This window comes from Phocoena sinus, chromosome 17, assembly GCF_008692025.1.
Source record: "Phocoena sinus isolate mPhoSin1 chromosome 17, mPhoSin1.pri, whole genome shotgun sequence".
In the NCBI taxonomy this organism is placed as follows: Eukaryota; Metazoa; Chordata; class Mammalia; order Artiodactyla; family Phocoenidae; genus Phocoena; species Phocoena sinus.
This window is the reverse complement of record NC_045779.1, coordinates 49,309,540-49,328,432: the sequence shown is the minus strand read 5'-3', so window position 1 is coordinate 49,328,432 and position 18,893 is coordinate 49,309,540. Positions and strand designations below refer to the sequence as shown.

Below are 18,893 nucleotides of genomic sequence, written 5' to 3'. Positions count from 1 at the left end.
AATTAGTGCCTCCTGTATATTATAACACTATAACACATGAATGTTATGATCATTTCTTTGTTTGTGGTGGATTCCCCCTTTCCTTTCCTTATATAATCCACTCTGGATTTGGATACACTCGGTCAACAAACTGGTCCTTGTGTACCTACCTTGACTGCCTGCATCTACCTTTATGCTGATATTCATGGAAATAATTAGATTCACCCATATTACAAGGTATGTGTGGACAGTCCCTAATGGTCTGAACCACTCACCAGAAGTTAAAACGCCTAAAGCACTTCTATTCACATGGCACACTGTATATGCTGCCTTGTATATTTATCTTTCTTTTTGCCCATATCTCTCCAGGTAGACTAGAAGCCCCTTAGAGCTTTTCTGTGTATCTTTGAGATCCCCTCTTCTAGCACAGTGTCATGTACCTATTAGATAATCAATGCATTTTAGGGAATGACAACAGATTCCCTTGAAGAACCATCTTGTAACTTTCACCATATCTACCACAGTACTGTACCACAGACTCTCAATTCATTTTTGTCTGAGTGAATGAATTTTGATTTACTGGCCAATTTGAAAAGCTCTACTGTACCCAGTGTGAAAATACAGACATTAATGAGATTATGTAAGAGGGTTATAGGAGATCATCTCAGAAAGTGAGGAACTAATTGGCTGTCCCTCATTCCTGATTCCTAATCCTGTACTCTTTCCACTGGGTTACATTATTTATTTCTGCCTACACTTTTCTACTTAATTTTTCCCAAGCGGAGAGTACTGTCCTCAAAGCGTGAGGTCAAAAACACCGAAATAAAGATCGTTGAAATGATGATAAAGACTCTTTGTGTTGTTGGGAAAGACAGAAAATAGTAGTGCAGCCTTAAAATGAAAGATGAGGAGAAAGTCCATTCTATGCCAAATATCCTTTATTTTGGAGATGTGATGAGGGACATTTTATTCGATGCAAAAACTGTCATGAAATTAGACACTAAATCATTGCATTTTTTTTTAATCTAAACTTTAGAGAATCTCTAGTTTCTAGAAAAAATATTTCCCTTATGTTGACAGACTTATTTTTAAGAGATGTATCACAAGTATGCTGGTGCTTTTAAACATCATTTCCTTTAAAAACTGGCTTTTTTTTTTTTTTCACAGAAGTACAGGAGATTTTGAAATTATCTCACAATGGATTTTTTTTTTTTTTTTTTTTTTTTGCGGTACGCGGGCCTCTCACTGTTGTGGCCTCTCCCCTTGCGGAGCACAGGCTCCGGACGCGCAGGCTCAGCGGCCATGGCTCACGGGCCCAGCCATTCCAAGGCATGTGGGATCTTCCCGGACCGGGGCACGAACCCGCATCCCCTGCATCGGCAGGCGGACTCTCAACCACTGTGCCACCAGGGAAGCCCTCACAATGGATTTTTAAAGACAATTATCTGGAGATGAAGCTCCGTGTAAAGGGTAACAGAAAGTGCTTTAGAGCCTTACAGATCTGAATTTGAGTCCTATATATGTCACTAAGCACTACTGGAACACAGGTACATGTAATGGACAGATGTTATTTGGTTGTTTTGTTTTGCTCACCCCACAGTCATCCCCCCTTTCTGGGGGTGAAGGTACAATGGACTGCTTCTCTCTGTGAATTTGGGTTGTATTGAGCCTACTTCCCTGCCCCAGGGGGAGGACGGGATTCGGACTCAGCCAAACAAGGAATATGCGATGCAATTCCAGAAATGTGCAGGAAGTTCAGGGAAAGAGGCATGGCTGGCCTGCTAAGGACTGGGAAGCAGAGAGGATGTGAGTCTTCAGCAGCTGGCAGTCATCAGCCGCCTCAACAGGGAAGGCTGTGTGTGAAAATAGCCGACAGAGAGGAAAAGCACAGCAAAGACGTGGAGGGAGGGAGATTACATCCTCTGGGCTCAGGCATAACGGAAGCCAGTTCTGCCCCTCAGCTTTACATGAATTATTAATACCTAGGTTTTCTGTCTCTTGAAATTGTAAGGTCCTGATAAAACTGTAAGTTATGAAACTTCACTCAACCTCATTTTTTTTAGTGATGAAACAGGCACAAGACACCCATTTTATTAGGCTGTGGGGAGGAGTAATTGAGATTATATTCACGAAGTCCCTGAAAGAGAGTGGGATGCAAATAGTCAATGGTGCTATTTTTATTTTAAAAAGGGTAGAGAGTGAGATGGTTGAGAATTTGAGCTCCTGAGCCAAAAAGATTATGTTTGAAACCTGGAAGTGCTACTAACCTGCAAAGCAAATTTGAGCAAGACTGCAGAACCTCTCAGTTCCAGTTTCCAAATCTGTAAACTGGGGATAATAATATGCATTTGAGAGAAACATCATACCATTTGGAAATAACCTATGCAAGGGCCTAACTCACTGCCTGGTACATGACCAGCAGCCATGAAATGGTGGCTGTTTGTTTTGCTATTACCAATTTCAATAATTACTAACTTTAATATATTTTATGTCAAAAGCATTATAAATAGTATCTGTTTTAGTTTTTAGCCAAAAAGCCATAACTATTTCTACTCTTTCCTTGGAGAGAGAAAAAAAAATGCCATGTGCATTTCAAAAAAGCCAATGTGGGGCTTCCCTGGTGGCGCAGTGGTTGAGAGTCCGCCTGCCAATGCAGGGGACATGGGTTCGTGCCCCGGTCTGGGAAGATCCCACATGCCGCGGAGTGGCTGGGCCCGTGAGCCATGGCCGCTGAGCCTGCACGTCCGGAGGCTGTGCTCCGCAACGAGAGAGGCCACAGCGGTGAGAGGCCAGCGTACCGGAAAAAAAAAAAAAAAAAAAAAAGCCAGTGTGATCGTGAACAGTGAAAACGGATGTAACATCCAGAATAAGCAAAGTAAAGCCCCACTTTACTCTTTATCCATCTGACTGATTTTGGAGCTTAATTTCACGTTTAGGACCAACCATTGGATATGGTTGGTCATGCAGATGTGCCTAACGGCATCCTACAAAGCAGTCAGTAATCAGAGCACTGAAGGGTGAGGAAATGTGTCACATGGAGAGTGGCTGTCATATCTGGGGCTGCTGAGTGTATGGAAGACAGAGGGTATTTGATAGGGGCACATACCCCAGTGGCTAAGAGGGGATGGTTCCAGAGGACCAGACAGAGAAGTGAAAGAATGGGGAGAGAGTTTCCATTATTTGGAGTCAAAATGTATCTACTTTCCATAGTTCTATAATTACCCCTGCTTCCTCCACATCCTACATATAGAAGTACTAGCTTTTCATCTGGGACATAAAGTCATACCCACAAGTCCCCAACGTGCTTATAGTCACACACACATACATGAATAATTCAGGCCTTTATAAATGATTAAGCAGATGTACTGATATTTATCAGGAACAGGTACTTTCCTTTCATAGTATCACAATTCCTCATGATTGAGGGTGATTAAGGAGAAGACCTGACTGAATAACTGACAAGCCCAGATTATTAAGAAATTTTATATTCTATATTCAAGTAGACTCTGTAAATAGCAACAAAACCAGCAAGACGTCATTGCCAAACAAAGCCCTTCAGGTTCTGCATTAATAAACTGCAGATAAATATCATTTGCAATGAGAATATTATTTACAGGCAGATGGGGGTCATATATAAGAAGCAATGTCTTCTTTTTCCTGAAATTTCTAGATCTAATCAGTCAGTAGGTCACGTATGCTCTACCACCAGATATATATTAAATATGGCTTCTGTCCCCCACCTCCAATACTATCCCCTTCTCAGTTCTCAATTGGGGCCAATTTTGTTCCCCCCCTCCACCGCCCCGGGACATTTGGCAATGGATGGAGATATTTTTGGTAACACCTGGGGCAGGGAGGTGGGCAATGACACTGATATCTAGCGAGAAGAGGCCAAAGACGTTGCTAAATACCCTACAGTGCACAGCACACCCACTCTTGTGTGGTTGCCCCAAGATGCCAATAGTGCCTGGGTTGAGAAATTCTGCCCTCATCTAATCCACTAGCGCATTTTTTTCTTCTGGACTACTAGCAACCCTGCCCGTGCTCAGCGGTTACCCTCACCCACTAGGTGGCCCCTTACTATCCATTCTCCAGGTAGTAGCCAGAAAGGTCGTTAAAATATAGAAATATATAACATATATATAAAGACGCAGATGTAGAGAATGGACTTGAGTACACGGGGAGGGGGAAGGGTAAGCTGGGACGAAGTGAGAGAGTGGCATGGACTTATATATACTACCAAAAGTAAAACAGATAGCTAGTGGGAAGCAGCTGCATAGCACAGGGAGATCAGCTCGGTGCTTTGTGACCACCTAGAGGGGTGGGATAGGGAGGGTGGGAGGGAGATGTAAGAGGGAGGGAATATGGGGATATATGTATGCATATAGCTGATTCACTTTGTTATACAGCAGAAACTAACACAAAATTGTAAAGCAATTATACTCCAATAAAGATGTTAAAAAAGATATAGCATGTACATATATTATATATAATAAATGTTATATATTATACTATTCATTATATTGAAGGATGGCAGAGTGGGCCACCCCCAGGTGTGCCACATTGGTGTAGGAATGGTTTTGGCTGGAGGCACTTTAGAAAGAGCTGATGCAAGAAGGATATTCCAATTTCCCCTTTTCTTCCCGAAAACAGGACATAAAAACTCCTGTGGGAAAGATCCCCTCCCTGTACCAAGAGAGAAAAGAAACATTCTTTAACCAGGAGTCAAAGCTGAGAGAATTCTGTGCAAACAGACCTTGTAAAAATCATTCTTATCTTCTCTTAGCCTCCCTGTATATTTTAGGCGCTTCTCCACAATCGCCTCTCTCTGTTCAAGCTGGTATAAAGCGTTTAGGCTTTGCCACTTCTTTGGGTCTTCATTTCCTCACGAGGGCTCCCACGTCAGGTAAAACTTACAAGTTTTCTCCTGTTAATCTATCTGATGTCAGTTTATTTATTAGACCGAGCTGAAAAACCCTAAGAGGGGAGAGGTGAAATGGTGCCTTCCTTACAATATTATTATAATTAGTATGTCAATAATTGTTAATAATAATATAATATGTATTATGTATGTCTAGTATAACATACACACACATAAATCTGCCATGCCACTCCCCTGCCAAACCTTTTCAGTGGCTTCCTAGAATACCTAGGAATTCCTAGCTTAAAATCCAGCTCTTTACCAAGCCTCCAAGGCTCCTAGCTGTCCCACCTACCATATATTCTGCCCCACCTACCATATATTCTGCCCCTCTCTCCCTCACTTCCTCAGTCACACAGACCTCTGCAGTCTTCACACACAGCAAACTTGTTCTCACTTGCTGTTCCTTTGACTGCAGAGTCTTTCACTGGATGTCTGCATAACTGATGCCTCATGCAGCTCTTAGCTCAACTGTTACCCCCTCAGAGGTGCCCCCAGGACACCAGAGCTAAGGCAATTTTGACCCCCTCTCTGTCCCCCAGATGCACTCACTTTCAATCACACTGCCCTGTGTTATGGGCTTCACGGCAGGAGTCAGTTCATAGTGGGGCATCATCTCATTTAAGTATGAGTTTCCTTGTTTATTATCTCTCCTACTACTAGTAAGCTCAAAGGAGTAAAGACCTCAAGTATTTTATCCATAATTGTATCCTGAGTATCTGGAATAGCACCTGACTCCTAGTAGGTCCTCAATAAATAACTGCTAAATGAATAAATTATATTTCCTGAATCCAACTTTCTTCCCAGGTTTATTGAGGTATAATTGCCATTCAACCCTAACACTAGTTACTTGATAATTTTTCTTAGCACAGATAAACTTTTTAAAATGTTGACCTTTAGATTAACTTCTCTTCAAATTGTTACAAATTAAGTAACTAGAACTCAGCTTTTTTTCCTTTCTGGAATGATTTAACAAGGAGCAAGGTGAAATGATCACCCCCAAAAAGCCATTTTTTCTTATCTGTTTTAGTTGCATTCATAGCTTCACAGTCAAAATGTATGATATCCAGTAAAATATGCTGTTTCAAAGCATATTGAAAGCTCCAGTTCTTTTGGAAATTGTCTATATTATATCTTAGTATTAAAGCTCTTAATGAGTTTTTCGGTGTTTTTTCCCATCACCTCTTCAGTTTAACAAAGTTCACAATTTTGTAACAAAATTGGCTTTCTTTTAACTTTAGCAAGCAAAACGCAAAACTCTCTGAATAGTTTCTCTCTGATTTAGTGGAATATTAGCGTTGCTTAAACTACTGGGGACACAGTAATTCAAATGATCATATATATATATATATATATACACACACACACACACACACACACACACACAACCACACAAAGGTGCAGGCACAGAACATCAAAATGAAATAATTTAATCATAGGTAACATTATATTCTACTTTTAACAGCAGAACATATACATCATTAGGGCACAATGTCAGAAAAGTATGAGATTTAAGAGGTAAATAGAATATTAAACTTGTTCTTTAAAAAAAAGTTTGGTGACATTGTTTTTCTCCCCACTCCTAAAATGACTTTTACATTTGCACAGGGACATCTGGTGGATGACAGACGAATCCTGTAAGCAAAAAACTAATTTCTGTGCAATTACTTTTATAGATGAATTTAACTGCTAGGTGAAAAAACTCAGAAATGTTTATTCTGTTATGCACCTACAAGGAAAAACAAACAAGAAAAGTATATTCTAAAGAATGTTTCTTTCAGCATTGTTTAGAAAAGTGAAAACTAAAAGTAATCACAATCTAAAAATAGGGGAATAGATAAATAAAATGTATGGAATAACATAGCACAGTTAAAATGACTGGACTAGATAGATGGATGGAATATAGTGTTCTGTGTATATAAATTATATGTATTATATATATAAATTATATAAAAATATACATATAAATACATATATATTATATACACAGAACACTATATTCCTATATTTCTTCATTCAACACATTCTGGGGGCACCTACTTTATGTCAGCCATTATTCTAAGCCCAAAAAAGATGAAATCAAAGAAGGTCCCTGGGCTTCCCTGGTGGCGCAGTGGTTGAGAATCTGCCTGCTAACGCGGGGGACACGGATTTGAGCCCTGGTCTGGGAATATCCCACATGCCACGGAGCAACTGGGCCCGTGAGCCACAACTACTGAGCCTGCGCGTCTGGAGCCTGTGCTCCTCAACAAGAGAGGCCGCCGCGATAGTAAGAGGCCCGCGCACCGCGATGAAGAGTGGCCCCCGCTTGCCACAACTAGAGAAAGTCCTGGCACAGAAACGAAGACCCAACACAGCAAAAATAAATAAAATAAATGAATAAACTCCTACCCCCAACATCTTAAAAAAAAAAAAAAGAAGGTCCCTGACCTTACAAAAGCTTATAATCTACTGAAGGAATAGACAACAAAAACAGATAAATGCATGCATATATACATACATCCATGTGCAAATTCTGCCAGGTCATGGTATATTTTATGGAGAAAAATAAAACCGGGTAAGAGACCATGAGGGCAATTCAACTATAGATTGAATGGTCTCCCTACCTCATCGGGAGATGACTTTTGGACAAAACCTGAACACAGGCAGTGATCTGCTGGAGCCTCAAGAGACAGGCCTCTGGGAGGGCCATCCAGAGTGAAGGACGTGCAAACGCAAAAGCCCAGAGATGGAAATGTGCTTGATGTGCTCCCTCAACAGCAAGGAGGCCAGTACTCCTGCAGCACAGGGGGGCAAGGCAGAGAGCGGGAGGGAGGCCTGGAGGCTGGAGGGCGGATCATACAGGGCCTTGGTGAACAGGGCAAGGACCATGGATTTTATTCCAGTGGCAGTGGAGCCCCCGTGGGCTCGGAGGAGGGAATGCTTTTGAAGGATCAATCTAGCTGCTAGGAGAAGAAGAAATGGAGTATGTTGGGACGACGCTGTGAGAGAGAAGGCAAAGAGCAGTTAGGAAGATGTTGCAGCAACCCTGATAGAAGATGACAGGAGGTGGACTAGGTAAGTAGCAGGAACAGGTGAACGGGGCTTGGGACTATGATATACTTCATTTTGAAGGCAGAGCCGAGCAGATATACTGTTTGTGCACACAGTGATATATAGTAAAAGCATAAGAATTTACGTGTTGAATAGTGATAGTATTGCCTCTGGGAGAGGAGAAAGGCGAATAGGAAAACATAGGCAGATTTGACTTTCTCTCTAATATTTTATTTCCTTTAGAGAAAAAGAAGACTCTGATGTGAACATGGTATAATCTGAACATTTGTTAATTCCTGGTTTAGGGTACCCAGATATTTACTATAGTATCTTTATAATATTCTGGCTTTCATATTTTTCCAGAAGAATTACATTCTATACAGAAAGAATAATATCTATGCCTTTTTTTCACTGTGAATCATTGATTCATTCCTTTATTCAACAAATATTCCTTGAGCAACTACTCATGCCAGACTCTGGTTGCAGGCGCTATGGAAGCTATAAAGTAAAAAACAAAGTCCTCGTGAAGTTTATATTCTGGGGAAGAATGCAGACAGTTGAAGAAACATATATAATATTAGGCCATTTTGGATCATGGCAAATGAATAAAAATGAAGCATGATGGCAGAGTGACTTTAAGTTGGTTCTACCTTTGTTTTCTTATAAGAGAAATCTAACTTATTCAGTTTTATTCCTGTGGTTATAAATTTAATGAAACTTAACAGGAACACAGGCAGCTGATGTTTACAGGGAGGTTAAGAGCACAGACTTTAGAGTGAGAACCCCCGTGTTAGAAGTTGGTAAGTGTTCCAGTTATCTGCTCTGGATTAAAACAACAATTTATCACCGTCATCACCTTATTATTTTATCTCATGAATTTTGTGGGTCAGTAATTTGGTCTGGGTGGAGCGTGGACAGCTTATCTCTGTTTCATGATACTGGAATTTTAGCAGGGATGGCTCAAACGTCTGGGGCTGAAACAACTGTAGGCTGGTTTAGCATATCTTGGGCTTCCTTATAATATGGTGGCTCCAGCCGGACTGCTATGTCAGCTCAGGGCTTCAAGAACAACTATCCTTGAAGTTGGGGGCAAGAAGCTGCCAAGTTTCTTATGACCTAGCCTCAGAAGTCCTAGAACATCACTTGTGTCACATACTGTTGGTCAAGCAAGCCACTGAAGCCATCCCAAACTAAAGAGAAAGGAATTAAACTCCACCTTTCAATGGGAGGAGTAGCAAGGAATTTAATCTACCACAGCGAATTACTTTATTTAGAGATGCATTAATTAACTCTAAAAAAATGGAGCAATAATGTCTGCCTCAGAGAGTTGTAAGGATAGCAAATGATGTATAGAAACTGTCCACAGCAATGCAGGGTTTAGGGACACCAACCCTCTGTGCAGTCAAAAATCTGTTTATAACTTACAGTCTGCCCTCCGTATCCATGGTTGCTCTGTATCTGCGGTTCCACATCCATGGATTCAACCAACCACCTGTACACTGTAGCAATGTAATAATTACTATTGACAAAATCTGTATTAAGTGAACCCATGCAGTTCAAACCCGTGTTGTTCAAGGGGTTAACTAGTACCTGACAGGACCTCTAAGATGGATTTGTTCCTATAGGCTTACAGAGAAGGAACAAAAAGACTCCAAAACCACTTTCCTCTGAGATGAGGAGAGTCAAGGAAATCCTTGAAATCCACTAGGACTGGAAGAGTGGGATAGTCATAACAAGGCGCTATTATTTTCTCTTGGAAAGACCATGATAGGAAGATAAGCTAAAATACCACATCTAAGATAATCCAGACTCTGTGCATCTGTCTTAGTTCCCAGAGTTTTATAACCTCTATAAAGTAGGTAGCAGCTTTGTTATGGTAAAGGTAAAGAGTATCATTTTACACCTAGCAGGTTTTTAGAAGAGGGATGAGATAGGTAAGTGAATTCTTGATTCTTAGGATTATAAAATCAATAAACTTTCAATAAATCAGTAAACAAATCAATAAATACTTTCTTCCTGAGGCGGTTGTTAAAACCAAGGTATTTTGAACATAATAATAAATGTTCCTTTACTTAGCTCTGAAATGAAGTCAGATAGGTAAAGAGCACAATCTACATTTGAAGAAAGTATGGGATAAACATTACTTTCATTCCCCTCTGTGCTGTATACAATTGTATTTTTTAAATGCTAACTAACTTCATCCCATCAGTTCCCTTTTAAGACGAAGCAAACTAAATTGGTCCACTGGTTTATATAACACATAAAGTTCCTTTCAATTCTTTGCAATAGGCCTTTGGATGTTTGAAAAATACATTCATTTTGTAAGGGATTATGACTTAACGAAAAATGCTTAAAGAAAACAAAAGATACCAACCTATTATGTAAATGAAATCACTAAAGTTCTATCCACACACACAGAAGAGGCTACAGAAATCCTTCTATGCTTAGTTTCCATTTTAAGGGAACATAAATCTCTATAACCATCAATTCAAAGAGAGACATTATTACAGAAATTACTGGAAAATATCTACACTGAACATGCATAAGCTTTAAATATACTGAATAAAATACTGGAAGACATTCACAAACTTACCTACATTTCACAATTATATTTTCTTAGCAAAACTGAGAAGTCCAAAGCAGTCTGGAAAAAACTCAACCAGATAGAAAACATATATATATATATATAATCTGATGGTCCTCCAAAAATGGGAGATATATTGATCTCTATCATAGATTGTTTGATAAAGTAATGATTTCTTAGACCTCTACTATGTGCCTGGTGTTCTGCTGAGATTTAAAGATAATTAGAAGAAATTCTTAATTCTAGAGGAGCTCATAGTCTTGGGCAGGTATCCTTGCCTCCACCATTGAGGGATAGAGGGTGGAGATTTAGGCTAGGGGCCAAGTTTTATCTAAGGGCAGCCATTATTAACGAATTTCCAGCAGGGACCCAAAACGAGCAGAAACAGATCTTAGAAAGTCACACAGTAAGTGAAGAAAACAGATTGTGAGCCCAGGGCTGAGTGACTGACAGTCTTCACTGCATCCTACTGTGAAGAACTTTGGCTTGGTGTCAATTCAGATTGATCTGAATCCTGACTCTGCCACACAGTGGTTATAAAGTTGTAGACAAGTACTTTAATTGCTCCAAGCCTCAAGTTCCTATTTTGTAAAAGGAGGTTTTAAATAGCTGCCCATGGTTGAGAGGATAAGTATTCATTTTGGGAGGGGGTCTTCCAGGGTAACCCATGGGCACATATGGCACCAAACCATGCCTCCCACACATCCCATAACCATGAGATGCCTACATATGTTGACATTTGAATTTCTAACTCTAATATCTTTATTTCCTTAGTAACATGCTAAGTTGTTTTCAATACTTAAAAGACCACTTATATTAGCCAGTTTTCCTTAAATGCAACACTCTGTTCTCATCATCACTCCAATACATCAAAGTCCTAGTCCTATACTCCACAGTACTAAACAGTCTTGAAGCCAAAGTCTAGTGTCATCTACAGTTTGTCACCTAGATTTTTGAAAAAGATATTGACTACTCCAGGCCCATAATTGCGTCATTCCATAGGATATGGAATTCCATAGGATAAGTAGCTAAATGTCTGCTATGGCAAAATTGTAGACCAGTACACTCCATCTCCTTTCCAACCTTCTCCTCTTTTGCTTTCTCTGCAGTAGATGCTGGTAAGAGAAATACATGGACTCCCAACCTCTGTCGCAGGTGGGGTGGGCATGTGACAAGTTCTAGCCAATTAGAGGTGGGTGAAAGTCTTGGGAATAATGCAGAAGGACCTCCTACAGTGAAGGCCTAACCTTCTACACAACTTCCTTCTTGCTGGGTTGAATACAGATGACATGCCTTGGGGTACAGCCATCTTGTGACCATGAGGATGAAAGGGCTGTGAATGTAGGGCTGCTGAGGCAGAACACTGAAGGAGCTCATTTCCTTAATAACGCCTGTAAGCACCCACATTATCCCTGCATTTCCTAGTTCCAGATTTCTTCTTATATGAGAAACAGACCTAGTACTTATTCAAGTCATCCTTTATAGCTGTGCTCTTCAATATCGTAGCCCCTGGCTACATGTGGCTTTAAAATTTTAATAAATTAAAATTAAATAAGATAACAAATTTGGTTCCACAGTGCTGGACAGTGCAATTATAGAACATTTCCATCATCACAGAAATTTCTACTTAAATAGCACTGGAGAAAATGTTGTTGTTTGCAGCCAAATATACTGTAAATGTTACGGAGGCTAATATTTTCATCACTAAGCAAAGGGCAGAAACATTTCCGTCCCTGTCTCGCAGCTAAGCCTATATGCCCCCAGGTACTTGATTGTTTATTCCATATTGAAATATCACACATTGATTTATCACTAGCCTTTCATCCAAGAGATTTCTCACACTTCTTAGAGGATTAGATTGGTCTGTCAGAACATATTCTTCACATAGCTCCAAATAATCAAGTACTCTCCCTAGAGATAATGGCAGAATTAAGAAAATTAATATTCCTGTGCTAATATTTCAGGAAGAGAGGAAAGCCACAATAATGTCACAATAACGGCATTTGCCAAGTTGAAGCAATTGACCTCAATATATGGCTATCTCTCCAGTGGTAGCTCTTGGCCCTTTCAGAATATAGCAGTCTCTTTTATTCTCTTAAAAAGTATTACAGAACGAGCGCTGAATCTGAGACCACAGAGTTACCCATAGCTGCAAGCGTGACTGTTTGAAGCTGTGTCCTGCAGTCTTTGATCGGGCTTCAATGAATATAATATAATCACGAATCAGTCTACCAAACATAGAGGCATATCACAGAATTCAAATCAATGGGAAGAATACCTGATGAGGCAATTTCTTACAATTTTAACTTTGTTATAGCAAAAGAGGGGCAAATGATAAAACTTTCAAAAATATTTCTGATAAATTTCCTAAAGTATTAATTCCAATTTCAGCTTATTTACTTGTAAGCCACAAAATGGTGATTATAATAATAGTATCTAATATTTATTTAGTATTTACTATGAGCCATGCAGTACTGCAAGTAATGTTCATAAACTTTAATCCTCACAAATGTACTCTGAGATAGGTACTGTTATCATCCTAATTTTATAGATAAAGAGACTAAGGCGCAAAGAGTTTTTAAAAACTTGCCCAAGGTCATGCAACTGAGTAAATGGTGAAACTCAGATTCAGACCCACAAAAATCTGTCTCCAGGGTCTTCCTCTTAGTCACTATATTCTTTTAAATTGATCAAGTTCCTACAGAAATAAATCAAGAATTATTCAGTGACGTTACGAAGAGAATATCACTTTTCATCCAGGTACTGAGATCCTCCAGAAGAAGTCTGAGACCACAATGAAATTCTTCTCCATCACTTATACCCCTTCTTCTTGAAGAACAAAATACAGCATTTATTATTATTATTATTTTTGGCCATGCCACGCGACTTGTGGGATCTCAGTTCCCTGACCAGGTATTGAACCCAGGCCAAGGCAGTGAAAGCCTGGGATCCTAACCTCCAGGCCACCAGGGAACTCCCCAGAAAACAATTATGAAAATGAATATTTTCTAACACATAAAGTTACTTTAGATTGAGGCATGATCTTCAATTATTTTAAGAGTGTATAAAAGAAGACATATAAAAGAAGAAAAGTAGAATAGATTTGCCAGAAATTAGAGGTCTGTAGAATCTGTGTAGCAATTAAAAAAATAATAATATCCTCAATATTCTATAATGACCTATATGGGAAAAGAATCTAAAAAAGAGTGGATATATGCATATGTATAACTGATACACTTTGCTGTACAGCAGAAACTAATGCAACATTGTAAATCAACTATACTCTAATAAAAAATTTTTAAAATACTAATAATATCAAAAAGCTACTGAATGCTTCAAGTGCCAGGCCTTATTCTGAGCATCTCGGTTGTAACACCACATTTTATCCTCACAACATCCTAGTGAGGGAGGTGTTATTGTCCCACGTAAGAGGTGAAGCAGCTGAGTCACAGAGATGGTCAGGCAGATAGTAGGTGGCAGTTCCAGGCAACTGGCTCCACTGTTGACCTTTCAGGCCTTTTGTGGTCTGGCCCTTGACCTCTTTGCTTTTATTTAATCCACTAAATAAACAACTGTTCAGGTGAGCTAAATTAGCATAACAGAGGCTTAGAAAGTAAACTTAATTTAGAAGCATCTTGAGAACTAATTTACCTGCCAGAATTTAGGCAATTTATTCTCTCAAATTGCTTCGGGAGTTTATCCTAGCCATAGTTCCAGAAATATAGAAATAGCTCCTTAAATAAAGCCCAGTCACTTAATTTGAATGACGGTTTCAAAACTGAACGCCTAAAATTGCTTTACCAATAAAGTAAGGATGGTCAAAAGGATAGTTGATAACTGTGCTTTAGGACGGACCTTAAATCTGAGGGTACTCATCGGGTGCACTTTGAAGGTGGCATATATCGTTTTTGAAAGACTGAGTCTACAGTGATAAGAGCCATGGTCCCTCTTGAAATGTTTTACTTTGCTAATTTTTATTCAACTAGATGCTAATCTAATCAATTATAATAAGAAATCACACTCCCACAGGGCCTGACTACTTATTGATTCCTTGGTGGGGGGAAATAACAATGAAACGGTGAAAACACAATCAGGGTTGGGTCAATAACATGACTAAGGGGTTTTGAGCTCTGAAAGTCAGAGGCTTCTAGAACCCTAGGGAAATGCTGGATATTTATGCTAACCAGCCAGGGGGAACCTCTCTCCTGGGCAATACCAAGAGCCATTTTGACCCCCTCTGTAGGCACCATTTAGATCACTCACCTCTTAAAAGATCTCTGTAATATTAAAAACCCATTAAGTGCTTTACAGTGTAATGATTAAGAATAAAATTAAGAATATAGAGCGTAGAATTTGGTGTCAGAAAGAAATGACTTCAAGTTCTGATTCTTCTGACACTGATTGATTGTGACCTTGGGCAAGTTACTTAGCCTTTCTAAATCTTTTATTAATCTGTAAACATAGCTACCTCACTGAGCTGTGAGCACTAAATGAATGCTCTACTGTGGCACAAAATGAGTTCTCCAACAATGGTAGTTAATCACCATAAGGGTGAACACGCACTCTGAGAAGCCATTCAGCTTTTATATTTGAAATCATACAGGTGGAAAACGCACGGAAATTCATAAAATGTGACTTAAAATGAACATATTATTACTATTTATCTTTTTACTATTTTATAATATTTTATGTTTTAAATTTATTTATTTTTGGCAGCTCCACATGGCATGTGGGATCCTAGTTCCCCGACCAGGGATGGGACGCACGCCCCCTGCAGTGTAAGCGCAGAGTGTCAACCACTAGACCGCCAGGGAATTCCAATAATGATTTAAATAAGCAAATGTTTTTGTAAGACAATAACAGAATCTGGGACATTTATAAGTTACCTCAAAACCAGACACAACCTTGCCATTCAGAATTAACTTCTTTTTTCACTGAAGAGAGGTGTTCTCATTTTTTTTCTACTTTGGGGGGTACTTCTTTAAATAATATATGTGTGTGATATACATTACAGGATACAGACTTTTACTGTGTATTTTTTGAGGAATTATCAATTTCTACCTTAAATGACAGAATTTTATCACATTTCCCTTTAGTTTTAGACCAACGCTTCATGAAAAGAGGCTTAACTTTCCATATGCAAAACAAGTGAGTACGTAATTACAACAGTCACAATTACACTTTTCCTGCTTCCTTAGAGCTGAGACTACCCAAGACATTAATGACGAAACCCTTTGGAAATACAATCTTAACATGTAACTTCAACTTCCAATGAGCTGAATTACAAAAATGAAACGTGTATAACCTCTATGGCCAGAAAATTACCCTAAACACTGAAATAATCAGAGGACTGAGGTATATTTGGCACTGGCTACTCTTACAGCTATCTAGAAATTATCAGTCCATTTGCATGTATCAAACAGAGAAGAGACTTTGTGTTGATGCTGTAGATTGACAGCATTAATGGCCCCACCTCTCATACCCATGCCTTTTACTCTTTAATTGTGTATTGCCTTCCCAATCTGATGCTGAGCCCGATCAACATTTGCTTTAGCCAGTGAGACAGAAGCAAAAGTGACGGAAGCAGAGGCTTGAAAAAGCATTTGGTCATTTGCTTCCAATCTTGCTTCTCTGAGATCATGGTGAGAACACACCCAGTCTTGCCTTCTGAAGGAATGTAATAGACAAACATGTGGAAGGGAGCCCAGGTGTCCCAGCTGAGGCGATCCTAGCGCAGTCCATAGCTAGACACGTGAGGGAACCCAGCCAAGATCAGCAAAACCGCCTCCCCACCCTACAGCTAACCACAGACATAGAGTGAGCCCAGCTGAGCCCAGAAGAACCATCCAGCTGACCTACAGACACAGGAATAATGATAAATGCTTATTGTTTTAAACTGCTATGTTTGGGTGCAGGTTGTTACCTGGTATTGTTTTGGTGATAGATTAACTGATATACCCGTAAATTAGTAAAAAGTCTTCCAATTTTAGCTTCCTATTATACAACGCAGAATTATTTAAAGAGGTCTAAGGAAGAGCAGACTTCTATAATAATGTTCTCCAAAGTGTGTATGTTTGTGTGTGGAGGACGGTGGCACACACCCAGATGTTCCACAGAATCATCTGTTCGGGAAGGGTACGAAAGATGTTAAACTTTCTATTTGTGTGAAGAACTCTATTTGGGAAATATGTTTTATCATGTACAGAGTATATTATTATTATAGCTCATATATATAATTTATTAATAAATATGTGATATGTATTGGAGGCACATATTTTATCAATAGGTATGCACCCTCAAAAAAGTTCAGAGGCCACTGATCTTGACTGTTTACATTTGGTAATTTTGTTATCTAGTGTGGGCTTCCACGGTGGGTCATCTCTTCAGAAACAAAATGAAGGCACATTCATTGGCTAGGTGTCACTCTTCTCTTCTGAATATGATGCAATTTAAAGTATTTTTTTAATTATTAGTATTCTATTAAAGGAAAATGAAAAATAAAGGTAGTGACTGTATAGTGGCTTCTTTTTTTAACATATGGTCAGTGTATAGAACAGCTGCAGGGGAAAACACAGCACAGTCTCTTTAGCTTGAGACCATCCCTCAAATAGTAACATTTTAATTGGCCATACCAATTTAGTGTGATATCATATTAATATTTTGGATATAAAATATTTTCAGATATAAGGTATTTTAGATGTAAAATTTAGATATAGAATAGTTTTACTACAAAATGTTTACAAGAAGACACAATTGTTTTAATGAGTATAAAGATTTAGGAGTTTTGATATCATAAGAGATTGCACATATTAATGGTTAACAGTGATTTTAAAATACAGCTAATTTAGCTAATCACATAAACCCCCAAATAACTCCTTTATTGGAACTAAAATTACAAATGTATCTATTAGTAAACTAGTAATGAATGATATATTTATTTCTCAGATATAAGGAAATTTATAAAAAAGATATATTCTTCATGACTTCAGAGAGTAAAGATAAATGTTAGAATGTAAATTCTACAAATTAACGAAAAAAGATGTATGACCTTCAATTCATGACCAATTTTACAATGTTCTATATCTTTAAAAGGAGAGTAATTTAAAACTGTCAACTTTGCTTCAGTATGGCTTTCTTATATATTAAATTCTCATAATGCTACCACATGTATTTTTCTTTTCGTCTTAGATCATTCTGCCAAATTAATACACATTCATATTTAAAGGTATTTTTAAAACACAAGTGATTTTCCTCCCCTTCACATAAAAATGCTTTCCTTCTTTTCTGCCCCAGAGAGTTAAATATTCTGGGCTACCGATTTTCCTGAGAGCTCAGTTTTAACCCTTTAAAAGAAGGCTGGAATAGTCTGTATGTGTTTATTCAGGTTGGGTCGTATTCCTTCTGAAAAAAAAAAAATAGCGTAAGTGTAAAGTCTGATTTGCATATTGAGTTCCACAGTGTTTTGAGTTATATCTAATTCCATAAAATGAAATAAATCTGCCACTCTACACTATTGCAGTTGGACTGGCAAATAAAAGGTCCAAATTATTAAGAAAATCCATTGAATTACTGCCCAAATAAGAAACAAAGAACCAGAGAGCAGCTAAGAGATTGCCCCCAACAATACAGCAATCCAGACAGATGCAAAGCTGAGGGGTGCAGTGCCCCAGCCTGTCCTGAAGGGGGACCCTCTGCAGCCCAACCAAGGAGTGGGACATAATGCAGCAGAACTAGTCTCCTCACAGACTCCGTGGATTTCAGCTTTTCATGCCTTTAGCCAAATAACGAGCTCATCTGTCACCTATTTAGCTTTTGAACTAACAGGCTATTGACTGGATCCACGCTCTAGGGACTGGGATGTTCTTGGAAGAGCTGCTGATACTCACCATGTGACCACAATCAAGCCAATCAATACACCACTTGGCTCTTCAAAGTTCCCTTTCTGCAAATAGAGGTTAAGAAATAGCCTGCAACCTATCTAAGTGTGTGCTATTTTGCACCCTGCTTTTTGCCCAGTTGTTGTGGACATCTATTCCTCTTCCATAAATAAACAGATTAATAGCACAATTTTCGATGGCCGCTGTGTTGTGCTCCATGGCAAGGATACACTGTTTTATTCTGAAAAACAAGCCACCAACGAACAACAGAAGGGAAGTTTAGCACCATTTCAAAATATCAGACAGTTTGTTATGAACAAAGGATCAGGAGATGACAGAGACATTACGAGAGAGAAGGACATGGAATATAGAGAAAGATGGTGTGAAGAGATGAACACATTAGTATATTTTCAAATGAATTTTGTATATCATATATATATATATATATATATATATATATATATATACACACACACACACTGAGTAGTCCATTTACAAA

The 18,893-nt window shown here is 38.8% G+C and overlaps 1 protein-coding gene across 5 annotated transcripts in view; it reads right to left on the bottom strand.

Moving 5' to 3' along the window:
- The window catches only part of OXR1 (oxidation resistance 1), a 457,600-nt gene that overhangs the window by 306,465 nt on the left and 132,242 nt on the right, over nt 1–18,893 (bottom strand). For 2 of the 5 annotated variants that reach the window (XM_032610520.1, XM_032610524.1), the window contains exon 1: nt 9,359–9,393. The exons of the other annotated variants lie outside the window; for them this stretch is intronic. In XM_032610520.1, the coding sequence (XP_032466411.1) occupies nt 9,359–9,378 (20 nt within the window). In that variant the 5' untranslated portion in view covers nt 9,379–9,393. Of the gene's footprint in view, nt 1–9,358; nt 9,394–18,893 lie in introns of those variants that run through there. 5 annotated transcript variants of the gene reach the window in all.